This window comes from Apus apus, chromosome 2 (genome assembly GCF_020740795.1).
Source record: "Apus apus isolate bApuApu2 chromosome 2, bApuApu2.pri.cur, whole genome shotgun sequence".
Lineage (NCBI taxonomy): Eukaryota > Metazoa > Chordata > Aves > Apodiformes > Apodidae > Apus > Apus apus.
Genome location: NC_067283.1, coordinates 52,874,377 through 52,896,628, shown reverse-complemented (window position 1 = coordinate 52,896,628; position 22,252 = coordinate 52,874,377). Strand labels below are relative to the sequence as shown.

General features: G+C 37.8%; 1 protein-coding gene and 1 long non-coding RNA gene across 4 annotated transcripts in view; one reads left to right on the top strand and one right to left on the bottom strand.

The window, feature by feature from the left end:
- Positions 1 to 2,137: 2,137 nt before the first annotated feature.
- The window catches only part of RALA (RAS like proto-oncogene A), a 29,622-nt gene continuing 9,507 nt past the window's right edge, over positions 2,138 to 22,252 (bottom strand). For all 3 annotated transcript variants that reach the window (XM_051610129.1, XM_051610131.1, XM_051610130.1), the window contains exons 2-5: positions 11,756 to 11,910; positions 10,747 to 10,955; positions 6,541 to 6,715; positions 2,138 to 4,103 (exon numbers count right to left, since the gene is read on the bottom strand). In XM_051610129.1, coding sequence (XP_051466089.1) covers positions 3,981 to 4,103; positions 6,541 to 6,715; positions 10,747 to 10,955; positions 11,756 to 11,869 — 621 coding nt within the window. In that variant the 5' untranslated portion in view covers positions 11,870 to 11,910 and the 3' untranslated portion in view covers positions 2,138 to 3,980. The remainder of the gene's footprint in view (positions 4,104 to 6,540; positions 6,716 to 10,746; positions 10,956 to 11,755; positions 11,911 to 22,252) is intronic.
- On the top strand, positions 6,715 to 9,736 carry LOC127380710 (uncharacterized). Its single transcript, XR_007888561.1, has 2 exons — positions 6,715 to 6,799; positions 8,769 to 9,736. It is a non-coding gene; the product is annotated as an uncharacterized LOC127380710 (long non-coding RNA).

Genomic DNA, 22,252 nt, shown 5'->3' with positions numbered 1-22,252 from the left:
GTCTTCCCAGGTCAGTAAAGAAATTCAGCAGTTGCCTTGTGTGAGGCAGAATGAGAGGCATTGGAGCAAAACCAGAGCACTAAGCTTGCAAATACTGTTACTGCTGCAAAAAGTCACCTTGCTAAAATTATTGTTGTTTGCATCTGCAAGACAGAACAAGCCTTCTGTAAAACTGGAACTGTCCTGCTCAAATCCACAAACAGGTATCACATACTCAGTGCTCTGGGAGTGTTAAATACTACTGAGTGCAATCTCAATCAAGACCCTAGCACATACAAACCAAGTTAGATCATTCGAATATTTTTCCCAAAATGGATTGTACCAGTTAGATGACTTGTTAGGTTCAGTCAGGATGTCTTTAAAAATGAGAAGAGTCTTGAGATCTGCCTGGGATCAGACAGATGCCAAGTGGCATGCATGTCAGCATTTCTTTGACAATGCAGATTCAACCAAAAATATTCCAGTCTGGTCAATGCATTTAGATCAAAGATTAACTTGCACTCTGGCATTCACAACATTGGCACCTTTCCTACTATTCAATTTTAGTATCAAGCTGAAGCTCCCACAAAAATAGGCAAGAAGATTCTTTCATGAGTCATCTCTTAAAAACAGACCCCATCATTTATTTAAGTTAAAATCCCAGACAAAAAAATTGGCAAGAGCAAGTCTGGAAAGAAATATAGTTTATGTACATGACTGACTCTGCACCCACATGGCTAGAAGAGCCAACGTGTCCAACAGCAGTGGGAGACAGGTTAGAAATGAAGGTGTTATATTAGCTTTCCCTGTTCCATTCTCAATTGTTTTAGGCTTAATCCTACCTTCTGATCCAGCTCTGGTACAGCCAAACGTATCATATGCATTGATGAAATACCAGCTGTGTCTCTGCTGCTCTGCATTTTGCACTGCACTGTAACAATGTAGAAACCATCTACCCTCTCAGATTCTGGAACCAAAGCATCATTGCAAAGCTTGATGTCCCAAAAAGGAACTCATGATTTTCAGTAGGCCCATTTCACGTACTTACAGTTAAAATACTGGGCTCCTGCAGATGACTATAGGGAGCCTGAAGCTCAGATATGGATATTTTACTGCATTAAGTTTGGCAGTGGAATGGTCAGCCGGGTCATTCTACATGCTACTCATGTTCACAAGATCACTATGGGAAAGCACTTCCTCCACACTGTGATGCAGTTTCAGAATAGTTAAAGAAAACAGCTGGGCATTACTGTTGTTAAATTACTGTATGCTCATCAGGAGGCTACAGAAACTACTGAATAGACCAAAGATTTCTTAGCATTTTTGAAAGTGAATTGAGTTTTTAAAGCTATGAAAAGGAAAATCAGAGTCAGGATAAGAATTCAGTATTAGTTTCATACCTAACGGAAGACTGAACTTTGTATCTTGTCAGAAATGAGCGTGTCACTTTCTGGTCATCAGTTTTACAATCCATTGCCTTTCACAAAAGGTAGCAACAGTACTGCCAGTGTTGGACTAACTTGGAGGGAAGTACCATGGGAGGCTTTTGAACCTGCCAATGTAGGAAAGCATCTTCAGCTTCTTGGAGGAGAAACAGAGGAAGTGCTCTCAGGCACAGCAGCACCCTGACCAGATAGACCTAGGAGTTTCAGGCAGAGAAGCAGGCTAAGCCAAACACTCCATGGTGAAAATGCATCTCTCAACTTGGATGACTCCCTCAAGGTGCACCCAAATCTAATATACACAATTCAAGCTATACTCCTTGCAGGTTGAGGAAGCACACTTACATTCTCCCTGAGTGTGCTAAAAAAAATTACTTTGATATATTTTTATTTTATTATTATTTAAAACCTATGTCAGTTGGGGTTTTTTAAATCTCACTTTCTCATTCTTATGGAAAAATTCTTACGGAACAAGTTTACCTCAGTTTGTCTGTATTCTGATAGTCTTTTTTATAGCCAGTAATAAATTAGTTCTGGATTAAAGGTAGCACATGCATAGTCTCAGCTTTTACAAAGTAGCTTTTTAGTAGGCTAATTAGGTTTAATCTACAATTTTGTTCACACACATGAAAAAGACTACTGAAATATTTCGGTTTAACTGCTTGACAGCTGGCTCAAAGTTTATCAACAATATAGTTATCAATTAACACTGCACAGATATTTTAAAAAAATGGAAGTTTATTCATCTTTCAATGGCTCAAATAGCAAATAAAAGGACAGGATAAGGCATCAGCCAAGACAAGTTTCATGTGTCTGTTGGCTTCATAACACCTCAGTTCCCAGTATACAGGTTTCAAAGCAAAGTCACAAAGTTAGTGGTTAGACTCCCTGGCTAAAGAGACCCAAATGAGTACACAGTAAGATGAAGACTGGCTTATTTGCCATAGTTACATGAGTAACTTTAATTCAGCACTTGGCAGTCTACTAAATGCACATACAAAATTCCTATTGATAAATATTTAACATGACAAATATAACTTTTAAGTCTTGAGTCCCTAAAATGTCTGTTAGCATGGAAGTTAAATATTTGTTACCTAGCTTGCTTGAGCACAGTTTGAACTGTCAGTTATAGGCTTACACATGTATAAAAAGTATAACGGTTTGTGGAACTGATCTAGCCTGGTTTACCCCAGAGGAGTCCAAAACCCTCAAACATTCTGGTATATTTTTAGTTAAGATGCAGCATACTAACCATGTGCTAGTATTCTTGCTGTTCCGAAGCAACTGAGGCAGTATGTTTTGTTTGGGGATTTTGGATGCACATGGTAAATGTTTCTGTATTGCCAAGCATGTTTGATTGTTTAATATCAACATTAACTAGAAAAAGTAGCTACAATGTTCCCCAATTGAAAAATCAACATAAACTAAAAAGTACAAAATCTGCAAAGAGCTTCAGCGTAACACACCATGATCCCATAGCCAAGTATTAGGAACACAAAAGAAATTATGACACCAGAATTTCCTGGACAACATCTTAACTCAATACACATTAGCACGACTGAATCAGCTCCACTCCACCCAACTCCAGGGAGTTAAAACCCAGTGAACATCTAGACAAAAAAAAATCTACTTGTGAGAGGGAAATGTCAAGGTATCAGCACATGAAGTTTTAAACAACCATTTCAGGCTTAGATGTGCCATAGGCTTATGACTTCAGTCTTCTATGTATTCTGAGCTTTTAGTTTTGAGCTACCATATTGTTTACCAAGTTACAGATGACAGAATATGCTCTGTATTACTCACAATACCAGAGTATGGCACACATTTAAAAAACAGACACTGCTAGCAGACAGCTAGTTAGCAAAATCGTTCACATAACTGCAGTCCACGGAGAGGGGCAGCCTCGCACAGATGCGCAGGGACAGTCTCCACGCAACAAAATACACCCTTGATTAAGCAACCTGCTATCTTTAGGTTTTTAAATTAAGGCATATTCAAATGTTTCAATGTAAAAGATTACGTCACTCTTCCAGATTAATCAGGTAATGCAGAACCACATAATTGTCCTCACCAGAAGTGTTCGCATATACATCATTCTTTTCTAATTTGCATAACTCCATGGCAAAACAACTGCCTCCCGCTTGGTTAGGTATCACGTTCACAATTGGTATTTTCAAGGCAAGAAAAGACAAGATGAATTGACAATTACCAGTGATAAAAAAAGGTATGCTTTACAAGAACCCACAAAAGAATACTTCCCCCCCTTTGTTCACTATTAAAGAAAAGACTGCCTATGAAACACTACATTCAGAAGAAATGTGAGAAGGTAGGCAATTATGAAATGGACTGAACTTTGCTTCTCTTGAAGCCCCATAATTATTATTATTTTTTTTTTCAGTGAATTTGACTTTCAGTGCAGCTCCAATTCATGCTTTTAGTGGTACATTACAATTTCCAACATGTTAGAGTAATTTCAGTCACTTTAGCCTTCAATGGCATGCTTATAAATTATGGTTTTTATTAGTATGGTCAGGGTAGGAAAGAAATTCAGGGTTTTGATTATAAAATACAACATCTTTCTCTGATCCTCTTGGCTAGGCTTTTTCTTTTCTTCTTCCCATTCTTTTCTTTGCTGTCTTCCATTTTTCTGGCTCTAATTTCTCTCATTAAATCGAAAAATACCTAAAGAAGACGTAAGAACAAAAATGGAAAAACAGTCACAGACATATAAGTTAATTTCAGCTATCACTGATGATATCTATTCCAATTGTTTAAAGTCAATCACATGCAACCAGTTTGAGCAAACAAATATTAATCCAACAAATATTCCACTGGTTTTGAGGGTCAAGCTGATCCTGCTTCCTTCATGGTACCATAATGTTCCCCTGTCTTCTGGTATTCTCTAATGAATCCTGTCAGACAATTTTCCACAGGAACTAAAAGAAGAGTCTCATCACCAGCCAGTATTTTTTTAAAATGTATAATCTGCATCTTGCTGCAGAGACTCAACGACATTGGTTTATATTTTGAGTATTTTCTGTGATGAGCTAGCTGTATAGGATGAAAAAGTGCATAATGCAATTCTAGAAATCCATTAATGGAGTAGTAGCATCCACTGAACATTTCATGGTCAGTATGTCCCATCATGCAAGTCTAAACACAAAGTGTCTAGAGGATAAAAATTAGCATTTCCTTTAAAGAAAAGTTACCAATCATGCAACTACAGAAATAATATTTTAGACCAGGTAATCTCAACTATCGTATTGCAAACTCAAAGTACATATGAACTTCATTTTCATCAAGTGGTTTAGCAGGAAACAAAAATTACAAAGTTGGAGATACATCAATGACTTAAGAGAACCTACTGTCAGTTAAGGCTTTATGATTCAACTGCTTAAAGCTACTTTATTAGTTTGAAAAGCAGATCTTGACTTCACTTGCAGGAGGCTATAGCAAATAATTTCATCTTTATAATTTTACTGCAAGAAATCAGTTGAGCAATTCTAAGACTTATCTCTGAGGAGATGGTCTCTAAATTTATATCAGGAGACTTGATTCATTACTGTTAAACATGGACAGCACAGGGACTGAAAAGGTGCTCTACAGAGCTCAGTAAGTTTTTAACTGCAATAACACTGATCTCACATGGACCATAGCAAAAGCATCCACCTTTGTGACATGAGATTCAAAGAAAAATCCATGTAATTAGACATTTCCATCATGAAATTAGATTGCCTTTAGGTTTCTAAATGTGTGCTAATTTACTTGCTTCTGCTTAAATCTGTGACAATGGCATGATGTAACTCTCAGCTTGGTTAAGCACTGATACTATGCTACAGTATTATCTGCCTGAGGTATACAACCTTCTGAGAAGATGCTTACTGGGTCACCTTCACCAAAGCAAGAGGAAGCCCACTGTTTTCCCCAGCTAAGCAAACCCACTTTTCTGGAATTAAGAAAAGCCTGATTTCTTACAGAATAACAACTTCAGTTTGCGTAGCAAACTCTATAACTTCAGATGCTTCAAGTAATTATGACTACCCTGGTATGTACTAGTGCCCACAAAGCTTCATTATGGCCTGTCAAACCTTAATTTCATATGATACATGTTAATATGGACCCACAATGCCATCAGCTCCAAAAGGAAACTTGTAGCTCTGTAGCAGTCTACCTGTTCTACAAGAAGTCCTGTCTTTAAGAGTTATAGCTGAAATACTTACAACTAATCAATAATTCATCTTCTTGGAGGCAAAGATTCTGCCTCTTACCTCAAGACCTTCTGAACCAGGTTTTAACCCTTAAAACTCAGAGGCACCTTCTTGGCTATTCAAAAATTAAAAGGGTTCATCCATTCTTCAAAGCAATGTACAACCAAGCATATGGTTAGATGAGGGTAGTGAGGGCTCCAGTCTCTCACCCACTTTCATAAGCTGTTTTATTCTGGCTGAAGCTCAGACAGCATTCCTCACTGTTCAGAAGCAGACTGTCTTCTGGTTATAGAAAATGCTGTAATAAGGCTAGGCCAAAATAGCCACCTCAAGAAATTTTTAATGAGGTCTTGTAGAATGTCTTGTATAATGACAGGATCATAGAATCATTAAGGTTGGAAGGGACCTTAAAGATCATCAAGCTCCAACCCCCCTGCCATGAGCAGGGAGCCCTACCACTAGATCAGGTGGCACAAAACCTTATCCAACCTGGCCTTAAAAACCTCCAGGGATGGGGCATCAACAACCTCCCTGGGCAACCCATTCCAGTTCCTCACCACCCTTAGAGTGAAGATTTTCTTCTTAGTATCTAATGTAAATCTCCCCTCTCTCAGTTTAAAACCATTACCCCTTGTTCTATCACTACCTTCTCTGATGAAAAGCCCCTCCCCAGCTTTCCTGTAGGCCCCCTTAATGACTCCTTGCAGTTCAGAATGGGATAAACTTGTTATGCCTAATACTTTCACTGTTCTAAATGAAGTCACCTAGTCATGCACTCCTTGCAAGCCAAGGGAGAAAAACATTCTATTCAAATTTCACAAAAATAATTGCTAAAATAATGAACACACAGAGTATGACCCATGGAAAAGAGGTATAAAGTTAAAACTGATGGAGAAGCAGCAAGTTTTTACCTTGTCAACATTAGCTCGTGTTTTTGCAGAAGTTTCCACATAGTTAACATTCCACTGATCAGCTCTGGTTTTTGCTTCTTCTACAGAAACTTGCCTTTTATCTTCCAAGTCTGATTTGTTACCAACTAGCAAAAAAGGAACATTCTCATCTTCTTTTACTCTTAAGATCTGCTCCCTGGAGGAAAAAAAAAAAAAAAAGGAGAAAAAGAAATTGAGCTTGGAATGGATTGCTATACTTAGAACACAGAAAGAACTCAGAGTAAGTACCCTTCCATCTTACAGTGAAAACTCACTTATTCCTTTTATGAAGCTTAAGTAACAGTAAAATCTTAAACCTCATGATGACATTATAGAGAATGAAGACAAAGACAGTCTTGCAGGAAGGAGTGAGGTGAGTCAGTAAGACACTGAAAGAGTAGAACAGGATTGTTTTAGATGACAACTTTTATGAATAGAAGTAACTCCTTTTACTAAAGGTGTTACTTGAGACCATTTATCATTGTATTTATATTACCATTTGTAATTGCCATTTGCAAAGTACCCAGACTTCAGTGTTATGCTCTATTTCTTCCTAATAAAACATATGTGCCATTTTTAAAGCTGGTAAGATGGTCTACAGCATACCAAGAGAAAAATATTTCAGGAATCTTCCTGAAGTCAGTTATATTCAGTCTCTGCAGAGATCTTCATTCAGTTATAATCCAGTGTACAGATAAACATTGTACACCATATTTTTAAGGACAGACCCTTCTACTGCTTGAGCAGCTAGGATGAAGGGCTTTGGACATAAACCTCAAACACTGAAAAAAAAAAAAGAAATCTTTCTTTTAATTAGAAATGCATTAAAAGTACCAGGAAGAACAGTTTTCCCAGAAGAGGGATATTCTCTGTTTGGCTCAAAAAAGTAGGAATTCAGTAGTGAAAACCAGCCCTTTATCATGGAGCAACTTCTGAAAGATTGACAAAGTGCACAGACACAAATCCTTTTGCTGGCTGACGTGAAACCTGTGACTAACTTTAAAGCTGCGTGGAAAGAAGCTCAAGATAACTACTTAACTGATATTCTAAAGAGCCTTTATTTGGTGTACGGCAGGATCCTCCTGCTCTTATAAAAAGCTCTGGATAGCATGCAGTCTTTTTGAGGAAGCCTACTTCTACTGCAGTTAGCCCACATTTCAAAACCAACAAATATGTAGTTGAGGCAGTTTGTAACACCACATTCATCTCTGAGATGTAACTAAAGCAACATTCCTCCCCTCTCCTAAAACATAAGTGCAAGTGTGACACCAGCAGGTCCAGGGAGGTGACTCTCCCCCTCTACTCTGCACTCATGAGACCCCACCTGGAGTACTGTGTCCAGTTCTGAAGCCCTCAACACAGGGAGGACAGAGTTCTTGGAGCAAGTCCAGAGGAGGGCCACAAAGATGATGCAAGGGCTATGAAGACAGGCTGAGAGAGTTGGGGCTGTTCAGCCTGCAGAAGAGAAGGCTCTAGGGAGATCTTATAGCAGCCTTCCAACACCTGAAGAGGCTACAGAAAAGCTGGGGAGGGACTTTTTACAAGGGTGTGCAGTGATAGGATGAGGGGTAATGGTTTAAGCTGGAAGAGGGTAGATTTAGGTTAGACATTAGAAAGGATTCTTTAATGTGAGGGTGGTGAGACATTGGCCCAGGTTGCCCAGGGAGGTTGTAGATGCCCCCTCCCTGTTAGTGTTTGTTCAAGGGCAGGCCTTCAAGCAACATGGTCTTGTGTGAGGTGTCCGTGCCCATGTAGGAGGATTGAAACTAGATGATCTTTAAGGTACCTTCCAACCCAAATCATTCTGTGATTCTATTATTCTATTAAATGTTTTAACAGGGTCTACAGCTATCCAAAAGTAATTTGAATAGATAGTGGACTATGAAGGGTGGCCAGAAGAAAACTCAGGGTGTCACTGCAGTATCTGTGCAAATAAGACTTCTATTAAAAATAGTGGCTTGCAACAAATATGTTCAGGTGATGCTAAACAATTTCACCATGTAAAGTTAATCTAACATCAATCCAGATGACAACAGACTCCCCTTGAGCCCTGTCTGAAGACTGATCTTTTCTAAACAAGAAATACCTAGCCAATGACATGCCAGTTTGAAATCTAGAACTTAAAAAAAGAAATCAGAGCCAGCCTAATTCTACTCAAAACAAAACCACATTTTTTCAAACTTCCTTCCAACTATAAATTTAAATTGCAGATTTGCTTTTTATTGAAAAAAATTACTTGGAGCAATGGCATTTCAGAGCACAGCAGGAAACTCATTGAAGACATTGAATACCAGTGAACAGTTCTACTGCTGGAGTTCTGCCATTCCAACAGAGCAAAATTCCATGGAAACAATCAAACATGCAAATTCTTCTTGTCACTTTCTTTCATATCTGTCTCCTAAGTAGTATTCCCTCAGGGTGGTCAACAATGCCAAAGGTGTTTTAACTGAACCTTCAAGTAGATACAGATTACTTTTACAGACGCAGAAAGAATAGTTTTCCTGAACTACATTTTAGCATTTAGGCTTCTGCAGTTTCAAGAGCAACTTGAAAGGCACTTGCAGATTCAGACTGGGGAGAGTTGTAATTTCTTCATTTGAATAGATTTTTTTTTCTTCCATTTTTGCTGTTTCAGCACTCACCTTTGCTGGAAAAGTAGGATTTTTTCTAGAGCCATAGCAGTAACAGGATTTTAAACAGATTTGAATAGGTTATTTTGCACCCTAGAGGAGCTCAACTATATTAAATAGTCCTCCAGGACTGACAATATCTAGCAGGAGCCTGCAAACCTCAAGGCTTGCCTATCCCTACTTCCCTCCCCAAAAGATATGCACAAGCACATATAGAGAGACACAAAAAATACACCAGAAGAAGAAAAACTCACCTTCTCCTCTCTCCATACCTCTTCCTCCTGCCTTGGAGATATTAAACATATTCTGATACTTGTTGCTAATTAAGTTGAACAGTGACAGCATCTAAGCAGTCTGATTTCAGTGGGATGCAGATAATTTCTTTTTATATTTGTTTCCTTTTATCTCAAAAGGTTCTTGCCTCTCCTATTTCACTACACTTTAAACTGTTTTTGTTTTTTTTCCTCATCTCGTGTCCTTTTGTAATAAAGTGATGAGTGATTTAAATAGGCATTCTTTCTCAATCAAAATAAAACACCTGTAACATACTGCTGCTCATTTAATGGTCTCCTTCCTAAGGGTTTTAATAGACTTCAGGCCTGAAAAGCATCTTAAAAAACCTATCCTGATAAATCTTTATTACACCAGAAAGATTCAGTCCCAAATTTTGGTTTTACCACGTTGTTCCTTATTAAGTGAAATACTGACTTTGATGAGATGTTATGCAAAACTCTAGGTAAAACTTGTCTTGTAAATTAAAAAAATTTACATCAGTATATTTTACAGAGAAGAAGAATTCCACCCAAGCAAAACTGAAAGGACAGGTTTACAGCACAGGTTTACAGGTTTACACATAATGCAGAATATTCAAAGATACTTCTTATAATTTTTAAGAGGTAGAAAAATTTGTGTTGCTGATGCTACACATTTCAGTCTCCCACAATACAATGCACATACTCCACACAGGTTAAGACTTTGCAGACAGGCATCAAATGTGGTTCTTCTACACAGTTTGCAATCTGGTCACATCATCTTTATAACTATGCAGTATTCTACCATAAAACAGCCAGGCATGCAACAGCTGCCCTTTTGCTCCAGGTGGTGTTTCACAGGTTAAAAGAAACAACAAAATCCTCTGTATGAAGCAAGAACTAAAAAAAGGCAACTCTGGGGATTATGCAGCATTGTACATAAATTACATGCAACCACACAGTCTATAAGCAATTTTTCCAAGATACATTACTTTAGATGGCAGGGACGTCTACTCACAAACACTGCTTCTTAGCACAAGTGCCAGGCAACAACAGGCAGCAGTCTTTTGAACACTGCTATGTATGTGTTCTGTGGCAATAGCCTTTCTGGAATTCAGAAACACAGTGAGGAAAGATATCTGAAGTGGCAGAGATAGCAAAGGCATGGCTAGGCATCTGTTCAAAATATGTGACTACAGTAAGAGCTATCATCTAATCTGGACTAGCACAAGGATGTTACAAAACAAAGGAATTAATTTATAATTATTGCACTGTAATTAGAATAATTAACTTGCCTTATAACTTACCTGAAGTCTGCAGTTGCTGCAAAGGATTCCAGCTCTGTAATAGAGAAGACACAAAGAAAGCCTTCTCCACTTCGAAAGTAGTTGTCTCTAATTGCAGCATAGTCCTCTTGCCCTGCTGTGTCCAGTATATCAATTTGGACTTCTTCTCCATCCAGAACCACCTTTTTTCTGTAGCTGTCTGCTTTGGTGGGCTCATAATCTTCAACAAACTAGAAAACAAACCCTTCATGATATAAAAATCACACCTGTACAAGGCAAATGCTTCTATTTGCACAAAAGGATACAACAAACATCTTATATGGTTACAGTAACTAATAAGTAAGCATATATATTTAGGCTACATGAAGTACTCAAATGATCCATAGCTAAAGCAGGCTCTCCACCAGCCTGAGCAGTTTGTGGGTTTTTGTTTTCTTCAGCCATTACAAGGAAATTCTAGAGGTACCTGCAAAACATCAGTGTCTGTGCACTACCCAAGCCTCTGCTTCTGGTCAAGCAGAACATCTGGCTGCATTCCACTATACTATCAGGTAACCTTGACTTTGAATATATTTAGTATCAATTTTTAAAGAACACTGAAGCCCTAACTTCAAGCCTTTTAATCAGAAAGAATTACTTTCACTGGAAAAAAGGAAACAAAGATTTTCCTTCTTCTCGTCAACAGCAGCATTATAAATATAAAAAATGGGTCATAATTTTAGGCATCGTGCAACTCAACTAAGTGAAGAAGATTTGAGCTGTAACACCTAAATAATATCTAATAGATCTAGTGAACAGTAACAAAATATACTGATAAAAGGACGTAGAATGCTTAGAATGCTTAGCTATGTCTAGAGGGCAAATCACGAAGCTCAAAAAATATTTTTGTTCAATTTAATCACTGACTTTCATTCCACATATACATTTAGATCCTTTCAGAATATAACTGTACTAATGAATGTACTAACAACTGTACTAATGAAATAACAGTATGTAGCATAGCAAAGAATTTTTTAGTGCAGATTCTTACCTCATCATACATAAATTGTAGTGTTAAAGCAGATTTTCCTACACCACCGCTTCCCACCATGATGACTTTGTGTAAAGCCAAAGAATTCTGTCCTTTAGGCTTATTTGCTGCCATCTTTGGATTGCAGAAAATTCACAGGTGTAAAATGAAAAAATCTAGAAAGAAAAAATATTGCTTCATTAGTTTTCTATTCCTTCTCCCACACACACTGTTTAAAGTGAATTTGTTTTAAATCCCTTCACATCTAAGGACTTAATTTCAGTTCTGCTGTCTTCAGTGAAAGCTGTTTTTTCACTGGAAGCCATTCCACAAATTATATAAGCTTATCTTGTTTGTAGCATGGGCAAAGAAAGCCTTCACTACTTGGACAGGGCACAAGTGGGTTCCCAATGTCCAAAAACAATTAAAAGAAAATATTTACACTTTGGTATGCAGTGTTTTCTTTTAGAAACACAGTATTTGTCAAGAATTTTTGTTACTTTACTAAGCAAGAATTGAAAAAGCAAGCCACAGTGAGTCAACACCATACAAGAAAACATGAGATACAACAGCTGCAGGGGAAAGAAAACAGACATCTGAAGGAATTTCCAGCTTAAGCATCAACCACCAAGACACAGCAGCAGCAGCAAGGATTAACTATTGTACTTTTTCTAAGAAAATCAAACAAATATATAATTTTACACCTAAAAATACTCTGTTTCAGTAAGTCAATGAGGAAATGAAAAAATAAGTTCATTTATGCAGAGTGGAAAGTTTCAAATTGCCTTCCTAGGCTACAAATGCCTTTATTCCGTATGTTTGAAATAGTTGTCTCAGTCCCACAACCACTTGTTCAAACACAAACCCCTCCACTTTGCCAATATCAATGGCTCAATGACAGTTAATTCACATACAGTCTAATATGCATGTGTGTACGTACAAAAGTAACAATTCCACTAGCTTTAATTTAAAAAATAATCTTATTGTTTCAGCAGATCTTGAGCTATCTACTCACAGCTTCATTTCATTCCCTGCCTACCTAGCAGTAATGTTTTGCTGTTTGTGTTATATGAAGACAGAATATTTTATCTGCTTGCACAGTTCTTAAGACATCGGAAAGTCACTGCACAGTGTCAGAATGTACCTTCCTCTAGAGATTTATGGTCAGAACAAGCTTTGATGTTCAAAAAACACAATGACAGTCTACATTACAGAAGATGTAAACACAAGAGACATCTATAGTAGCAACTGAGAACCAAATATAACTTAGATTTTGTTCACTAGAAAGCTCAAAACGAGCACATTCATAGCAGCAGTTAAGTTATATACAGAACTTTCAGATAGTATGAGTGTAGTAACAAGACACCATTACCTCATTACCTTTACCCATCATGACCATTTGACAATCTCACACTAAAATTACATCCTCCTGCATAAGGAATCACCCTTGTGTGCAGCTTAATCAGAATGTGAAGCATGACAATTTTATTAAAACCTACACAAAAATCCCTGGTTAAGGACATGCACTAAGGTTTTTTTAGCAGCGAAGTAGTTAAGTGTAAATGCATGCTGACTGAAGCTTCTTTAGAGATTAGCTGATCCTTCCTGGAATTAAAAAAATAAGAGGCATAGACATTTTGGCAGGAATAGAGTTAATTTTCTTCAGAATAGCTCATATAGTGCCATGTTTTGGATTTGTGATTAAAACAGTGACAATAACACACAGATGTTTTAGCTACTGCTGAACAGTGCTTACACAGTGTCAAGGCCTTTTCTGGTTCTCACACTGCCCTGCCAGCAAGTAGGCTGGGGGTGGGCAATCAGATGGGAGGGACACAGCTGGCACAGCTGACCAAAGGAATAATTCTATGTCATAGCTTAGTAATAAAATCTGGCAGGGAGGTTTGATGGGGCTGCTACTGCTCAGGGGACTGGCTGGACATTGGTTGGCTAGTGGTGAACAATTATTTTATTTTCATCACTTGTATTTTGTTTTATTTTTTTTCCTCCCTTTTTAAACTTGTTAAAATGTGATTATTTCAATCCACAAGTTTTCTCACTTTTACCTAATTCTCTCCTCCATCCCACTGGCAGGGGGGAAGTAAGCAAGCAGCTGTGTGGTGCTTCGCTGCCTAGCAAAGTTAACCCACAACCTATGTGAAAAACCCTCCAGATCACATCAGAAACAGTACCCATTGTGAAAATGCAATTGAGAATTAAGTTGCTTAAATTGCTCTCCTCAGAAAGGTTATCTAAGTGAAATAAGCATGAGTAAGCTGGTATACTGATTATGGAAATGTAGCAGAGAAATAAAACATCGTGCTACAAGTCCTTTTTAAAAGAAGATGGATGACAGCAATAAAAAAAACCCCAAACATTTCAATTTTGGCCATCATGGCTTAAAGAGAACCATTGCTTTCCTTTTACTCAAGAGGGAGTACGAGAACATGAAAATAGCTTCAAGCCATGTGTCCATTTTCAATCTACTACACTGCATTTTTAAGTACTCTCCATTGTTTTGTCTTTGCACTTTTCTATTAAAAGAAAAAATTTCTCCTGAAAGTCATGCTTTCTTGTTTTTAGTACATGTTTCAGACAAGTCATATAAAGCAAATTCCTCTGAATCCCAGACTTCAGTTGACAACAGCTCAGTTTGCCAGGTTTAGATTGCAGTTAATACTCTCAGAAGCATAGAAACTGAAGCATAAGTACACCTGGATATAGCCTATAAGAACCTTACTAAGCAAGAAAACTGTCTATTCTTCTACAAGCACTCCACTAATAGAAAAAGCCCAAATGAGTTCAGCAGGATCTCCGACAGGTGAGTTAGTGCAAAATGAATACTACAATCTGTTAAATTCAAATACACAATAATAATGTTTCACTGTAATTCCTTGTAAATTAACCTACAGTCTTTAAGGAGATTGAGCAATGCAAAAATTTGTATTTTACTAGAAGTTACAATTCAACAGGTAGTGTTCCAGTGTGAAAGAGAGAAGCTGCTATCTTTTGTACCTTGGGCAACAGCTGACAAACTTGAAAAGCCAAAACAACCATATGCAACTAGCAAGATCCTATCCAGTTAGTGATAATGCTCCTGCTCAATGAAAATTCTTTAACCAGGAAGATTTTATGGCAGCCAATCATTTTCAGAAGACTTGCTAAAATCCTTTTAAAGCAGCATAAGAGATTGAGTAAAAAAGAAATGTGGAATTAGAAAAACCTGACCAAACCAGTTAAAGCAGTATCCCGAGTCATCACTGTCAGTGAGCAACATTCCAGTAAGACACTGAAGACCTCAAAACCTGAGGCTACTGCAGACTTCAAATCTTAAAGATAAGCTTGCCATAAAATCTTTAACATTTTGTAGTGGGAGGAGGCTCAGGGAGGTCAGTTTGTTCTCAAGTTCTTTACAACGCAAATCCAATGTTAGTAAAATTCAGGCCTGCTGATGAGTAGACAATGCGAAAAGAAAAATAAGTTACAAACAAAGCAAGTACAATCTGATACTGTGCAAACGACACTCAAACCAGGGCCTGCTTCAGAGCAAGTATTCTGCCGGAGAGGAGAAACCTTTTAAGTGATAGGTTTTAATCTACTTCCACATACTTCTACCTGTTTTAGTATGCTTTCAAAAGCAAGGAACAGAATCCAATTTTAAAAGTAAAGCTCCCAAGATGGAGCTTCACACAAAGCAATTTTTTTCCACCCTTAATTTATATACCCCAACTTATTTTCATAAGTAATATTAATTTGTGTCTATCTAGTTTCTGAATTGTCCTACTTTTAATTACGACAAAAGCGACCAAGGCTATGACAAGAACCCTTTGGTATGAAGCTCAAGAAATGGATACTTTCATATTATGCACACTTTTTTTAATCTTCACAGTGCAAAATTGTTTGGGGACCAGAAGATAAACACAGTCTTATCCTGTAGTGGAGTATTATGGCACCCTACAGCAGAAAGAGGTTCTTAGTCAAGCAGGGTGTTGTCAAGAGCTGTACAATCCATTTATATAGGTCAGCTTTTTACCACACCCAGTGGTAATCCCCATCGCAGCAATACAGCTGATGACTTATATGAAAGTTTATTTTTAAACAGTTCTTTGTATAGCCCCACAAGTTGGAAGGGAAGTGGAAGCTTAACTGGCTCAACAACATACTACCTTCACTCAGAAGGGCGAGTGCACTGTCTAACCACCATGCTATGGATCACTCCTCACCTCACTGTAGATAAACTCCTAGGAAACTGCCCTTTTCCAACATGCTTAAGCTGATAAGGGCACAAACAGTTGAATCTCAGTGGCCATTCCACCAAAATAAGCAGTTCTCAAAGCTCCTACAGCTGCTCATTGCTTGCTTGCAGATAACCACCCCCACAATCCTGTGTTCCATTTAATGGCAGGCTTCCAGTTGGAGCCAGGTTCATTTCTGTAGAGCCAGGTTAGAGAGCAATTAGATTAAATTAGAAGAACAGCAGGAGTAGGAATTGTAAGTTATGTTAACATCAGCAATGGCATCTTGTCCAACAGTCTAGAAATCTGGTCAAGGGAAATAAGAGTAGGTAGCTAAATAACTTTTGTGATCATCCTACATGATTAAGATCATGTAGCAACAGGAACCTGTAGCTGCAATTATAAAACTGTTGCCTGTCTTGAGTGATCCACAAAAGTAGGTAAGATGATCAAGTGCCAGCAATGAGAGGTTTTAATCTCCAGGGATGGCATGTTTTCCAGGAAAATCTTTGCAAATACACAGTAGGGAGGAAGAAAAAAAAAGGTAGTAAGAATCTTTGGTCTCCCTATTACATTAGTTTTCATTTTGTCCTTGCATCAACTTCTTCAGTCCAATAAACTGAGACCTAAAAAAATGTTTTGGGGTGAAAAGACCCCACTTATGTCCTTTTTATCCCCTCACTCATACTGCTTTATCTGATCAAATTCCAAAGACTCCTCCTAAATTGTCCTGTTCCTCAGATGACTTTTTCTTACAGAATAACTTGCTTAAAAACAATTACTCAGAGCATGCTTACTTACACATGTGCCACCTGCCTTCTACATGCCTTCTCAACACAATAATCCCAATGTTCATACACTGAAAGAGAGCAAAAATATGGCCAGCAGGGTAGCTGTGTATCAGCCCAAACTGGACACAGAGCACTGGTTCAGGTTTCTCCCTCTTTAGCTAGCAGCATGCATTCAGGGGAACAATCACATCCAAGACATCTAAATCTCCATCAAAATGTACCCCAAACTGGCCAACAGGCCAAGAATTAACGAAGAATGCAGAATATTATCAGATCACTTTTCTTAGAGAATGTGGCTGTAAGAGGTAAAGAAGCTACTCTGCCTATTCTGATCCCCCGGAGTCTCATAAACGCAATGTCAATGAGAGCAGGCAAGGGAATGAGAAGCATTACACTGAAGTCACATCACTACAGGCACAAGTTCAGCTGGCACCTTCTGCAGTGCTATACATAAAGCTGAATGCAGCCTTTGTGAAAATGCAGTTGTGCTTAACAGGAGGACTTTGATTTGCTGCAGGCATTTGTTTGAAGGAGAAGAGTTAAACATAGCTTTGTGTTTAAAGATAGTACAGTTGGCATAGTAGATTCTAGTTAATAAGTAGAGATAGTGGTGTCTTTCTTCAATTACAAAACAATTTCTTATATTGTCATTTTTATAGCCTTCATAAAACTGACATCAAAACTTAATTCCAGTTCTTTTGCTTTCTTTAAGAGAAGATTACATAAAGATTTGCAAGACTGTCATATCAATCTCATTACCCACTCACTTTTATGATGAGTAACTTTCTTCCCTTAAGACTGTTTTATATAATGAGCATCAATTACAACCAGTAGCTCATACATCACACTTGTTTTTATTCTGCTTTTTAACCAAGTTAGAATTTGATACATTTGAATAATTTTATTATTTAGGCTACCTGCATAATATTAAGAATTACAGTTAGTATACTTTGACCATAATACTTCCAAAAGGCAAAATATTTTCTAACTCACTGAAAGAAGAAAATGTAGTAGAGATTCATGTCCTTCTAAATAACTCCATCATCTTTTTAACTAAAGAAACCAGTACCTGCAGTACTGTGTACTTTACACTTAGCATAACCTGTGAACTCCAGAAACATTAGCTACAACTTTATTCCATTCTGAAGTGAAAATGTATAGTAATTATTTGACAGCAACCAAATTCTCTAAAGTGAGTTTGAATATTACCCAAATTTTCTTGATTTCCACAAAGTGATTCACAACATTGCCTTGCATGACTTACAAATTACAAGTTCAGCTTTCTGAGAAAAAGTGCAGTACCAAGAATTCTGAAGTGTCAACTTATTTCATGTCCTCAGGGACCATTAAATAATGTAACTTTATCTGTTATTAAAATATCACCATTTTATCCAGTTACTTCATTGTTTATTGAGTTCCGTAGTTTCAGCTGGGTTAACCATTGCAAAATTATGCTTGAAAATGTATTGTTTGGAAATGATCAGCATAGAATAGCATACTAAATGCAAAATATCTGGAAGATACCTCAGGAATGACTCAGATATTCCTGCAACAAAACTGTTCCTGGAAATGGAGGCAGGCAGCTTGAGGCAAGTAAGGACTAACCCTCCCAACAGCTGCTTCCAATCATGATATTCAGCAGAATCGCCCCATGACCCAGAAACAGATAGAATACATGAAGACATAGGACAGGATACATGATGCCAGCTGTTTAAAGAACTGGAGAGTAAGGAATTTTTTTTAGGTTAGATCAGCATTATTATAGTAAGTGTCATTCCATATCTCAAGTTTGACTGGTGTTTTTATTACAGTTTAAACACTTAACATCTGTCAAGCTCTGCACAAAGTAGCATCAGTATTTTATTAAGGTAGAATATTTCAAATATAAAATAATCACTATAAATTCTAAGTAGTAGCTTAAAGAGGAAATCAACCCCAAATATTCAAACCTATGTTAGAAATTACTAGTCTCATTTGACAATGAAACAGGCCCCCTGAACCTCAACCTCAGAACAAGTTAGAAACACTTTCACAGTAAGTCCTTTCCTTTCTCCTGAAAATAATCCTTTGACATAAACCTGTTTAACTGGGAATTAGGATTCATAGCTTCCTGGGATTTTAACAAACAGTTAAGCCACATTCAAGGTTTGGTAAGAACCCTTCCTTGCAAAGCTTTCTAGTGCACACCATGAAAGGTGCTTGACTCTCCCACACCCACAAAACAAGTTTACTAAGGTGCCTACACATCTACTAAGAAAAGTAAGGGACAGAAAATCAATAAAAGTTCTCTCTCTGAGCTGCAGCAAATCTCCTCAGGCAAAAACCCCATATTTCCCAGCTTCAGGAGGCAGGTACTTCAAACTGTAACAATATCCATACACTGAAACTGGAAGAGTCAACTAGTGAACTCTTCACTGATTAACTGAGGCTCCATTCATTCTATAAATTACATCATGCTGCTATGAAAAACAGTAGTCCCCACATGTCCACAGCTCCATCTCTTCAGACATCTTAGCAGGAATTGAGATCTCTCCAACAGGAAGTCACTAATTCACTAGTAAACAGTAAACAAATTCATTACCTTCCAGCAGTCTGCCCGAGGCTCCACAGGACCTTAATCCCAGCTTCTGGGCACAGCCATGAACTATACAGCAGCTGAAGTGAGAATACATACACGTTCTAGATGTTTTAAGCCATGGTTTCAGCATTTTGTTACCAAAAAGCCTCTTTGACGTCCTTTAAGACAACTTCTGGGGAGGCACCTCCATAAAGAAATTTCATGAAACCCATATGGAAAAACACAAGAAAACCCCAGCAAACTGAACAGCAGAAATAGTCTGGAACAAAATTAAAACCTTGCAGTATACTGAAAAGAAAATTAAGCAGCTACCTTATTGTCCACATAAAAAGCTGACAAAACACGCAACACTTGAGCCCAACCATGTGTGTCTGCAAGGCCAATATAAACTGAACCTGCCACAGTCTGACTGATATTGGTAATATACACATTTAACTCAATCTAGAACACTTTTTGCTTCCTCTAGTTGACTACTTGCTGGTGCCTTATCTCAGTCTATTCTAACCACTAAGGGAACTTCACTTTGAGGTTGACAGGGTTGACGTGTTGCTTTAACACAAAGTTTAAGAGTCATGTCTCCTCTTATATTAAATTTCTAGACATGGAGGTCTGTAATCTAGAATATTAAGATAAGGCTTTTTTTTTTATCGATTTAACATTACATACTATGACGTGTGAATTAAAAGTAATAGCAGCTGTGGCAGAAAAATGAAAAATTACATGCCACTAGCCTGTCAAAGCTATTCACACTAGAGACTTGCACAGATTCAGAGGCAAGACAGACAAATGTGTGCTATGGTACTACAGCTCATTTTCTAGCAGGAGCAAAACTAAGGAGGAATTAAAAGGCTGAAAGAGGGGGATATCTGCAGAAGAGGCTCCCCTACCAAATACCCATAATCAAGTCTGACAAAAGTCAAGTTACATTCACAGGAAATGCTATGTAAAGTAGCTGATATTACTTAATTTTATTCAGCATTTGATACATGAGATATTTCCCCCCCTTCATAAAATGCAAGTGGCAAGGCATAGCCTACAAGGACAAATTTTAGTAACACAGGATCAACAACACAGGTTCTTAAGTCAGTGTTATTCAACTAAGGCCTGAAGGAAGCACTTCAAGGACACATTAAAGCTAGTTTCACCTAAGACATACAGCTACAGCCATTTTCACCCTGTGTTTCAAGTGCAAAAAAGCATATTTGGAAGCTAACTTTTGACAGGTAAGTCAGGCACCACTCACACTTGCACAGAGCTGCTACTTACAGCTATTCTGGAAAGTAACAAAAATGGAGCTTACTGGAAGGCACTATGCAAGAGATTGCAGCATGAGTCTCAGCAGTTCATTTTTAAAAGCAACTCAAGAGCTCTGCATTCAAAAAGTTTCCCACAGCACTTAGTATCTAAAACCAGCTTTTTTTGTCAACCATACTTCAAAAGAAATCTCACCCACATCACTGTGTACTTTTTGTCCCTGTACACTTACATCAACATTCACTGAAGAAATGTAAGCAAAATTTAAAAGCAAGCATTTTGACATGATTTGATGAAGTAAATTCTTTAAACAAAGTCTGAAGAAGGCTTCCAAAAGACATCCTTGAAAATGAAAGGTTTGTCAGAACAAGTCCATAAATCAGACTTCCTGTAACACAAGTATCTCATTGTCAACTACCCTATGCTCTTAGTTAGAAGTTAAGCATTTCAAATGTGCATTTTATAGAAAAAGCAAACATTCGTACAGATGCACACCCTACAGGCAGGAAAGTTAACTTGTGACAGAGAAATCAAAAACAAACAGTATCTGCAAAGCAAAACCAAGTACCCACTAGGCTCATAGCAAGCTGCACTCAACACTTAAGGAATCTGTAGCAGTCATGCCATCCACGTAATCTGGTTGGTAGAAGCAGCCTTGTTGTGTTGCAGACATCTTGCTTCATGGTGACACAAGTTCTGATGTTGATAGCTCACAGAGTCTATCCTACTTAAAACAAGTTATTTTACCTCGTTAGGCAGTCATATAGTATTATGGCGAAATCTCACATGAACAACCTTAAATTCTTTCAAGGTATTAGCACAGACAGAATGAACACAGAAGCCTTGTTTGAATAACGCTCCCATGAAATTCCTGACATAGAAAAACTTCAAGCTTTCAAATAAAGCATTTTTGAGCCAGGCACCACTTTCTTCCATGTGGTCAGTTGGTAGCTGCATGAAGCTGCTTCTGTAGTAGGAAGAATACCAAAACACACTACCCTTCACATTTTACTAATTGGTTTCTCACAACGAAGGATGCAGGGAACAAGTGCTTCAGCGAGTGCAAGCATATTTATATGAAAGGCCACAGCACAAATCGTGCAAACACACAGGACTGAACACAGGTCATTAGCAAGAGACATCAAGAAGCATATACCACCAAATCCTTCATCTCCTCTTCACAAAGGCAGGCAAGCCTTCTCTCCCCACACACAAGCTGACTGCATCAATACACCAGCCAAACAGAACCTAATAAAACACGAACATGCTGGATTTTGCATCTCAAAAAATTCCTTTTATTCCTCTAAGGAATCATCCAGCTGTAGCAAGCAAATTTCATTAGTGAAATCTGACTTGGCAAAATACATTACTTCATACATTTTATGACCTTGCCATCTGTTTTACTACCCAATTACAAATGTGTAAGTACTCTTTTGTAGTATTACTGTAAGATCATTACTTTTGTAGCTATACTTTGTTCCAGTAACTTCTCCTGTTTACATTCTATGCAGTGCCAATTGCTCCTCCCAAAATCCTGATCATTTTTCTGTTTTATTAAGTGGAAGAGGATTTCACACGCCTGATTCACAGAATGAGACTGGTTTGCAAATACACAAGGACTTGTAATCAACCTTTTGAGCAGGTGATTCAAGGACAGAAG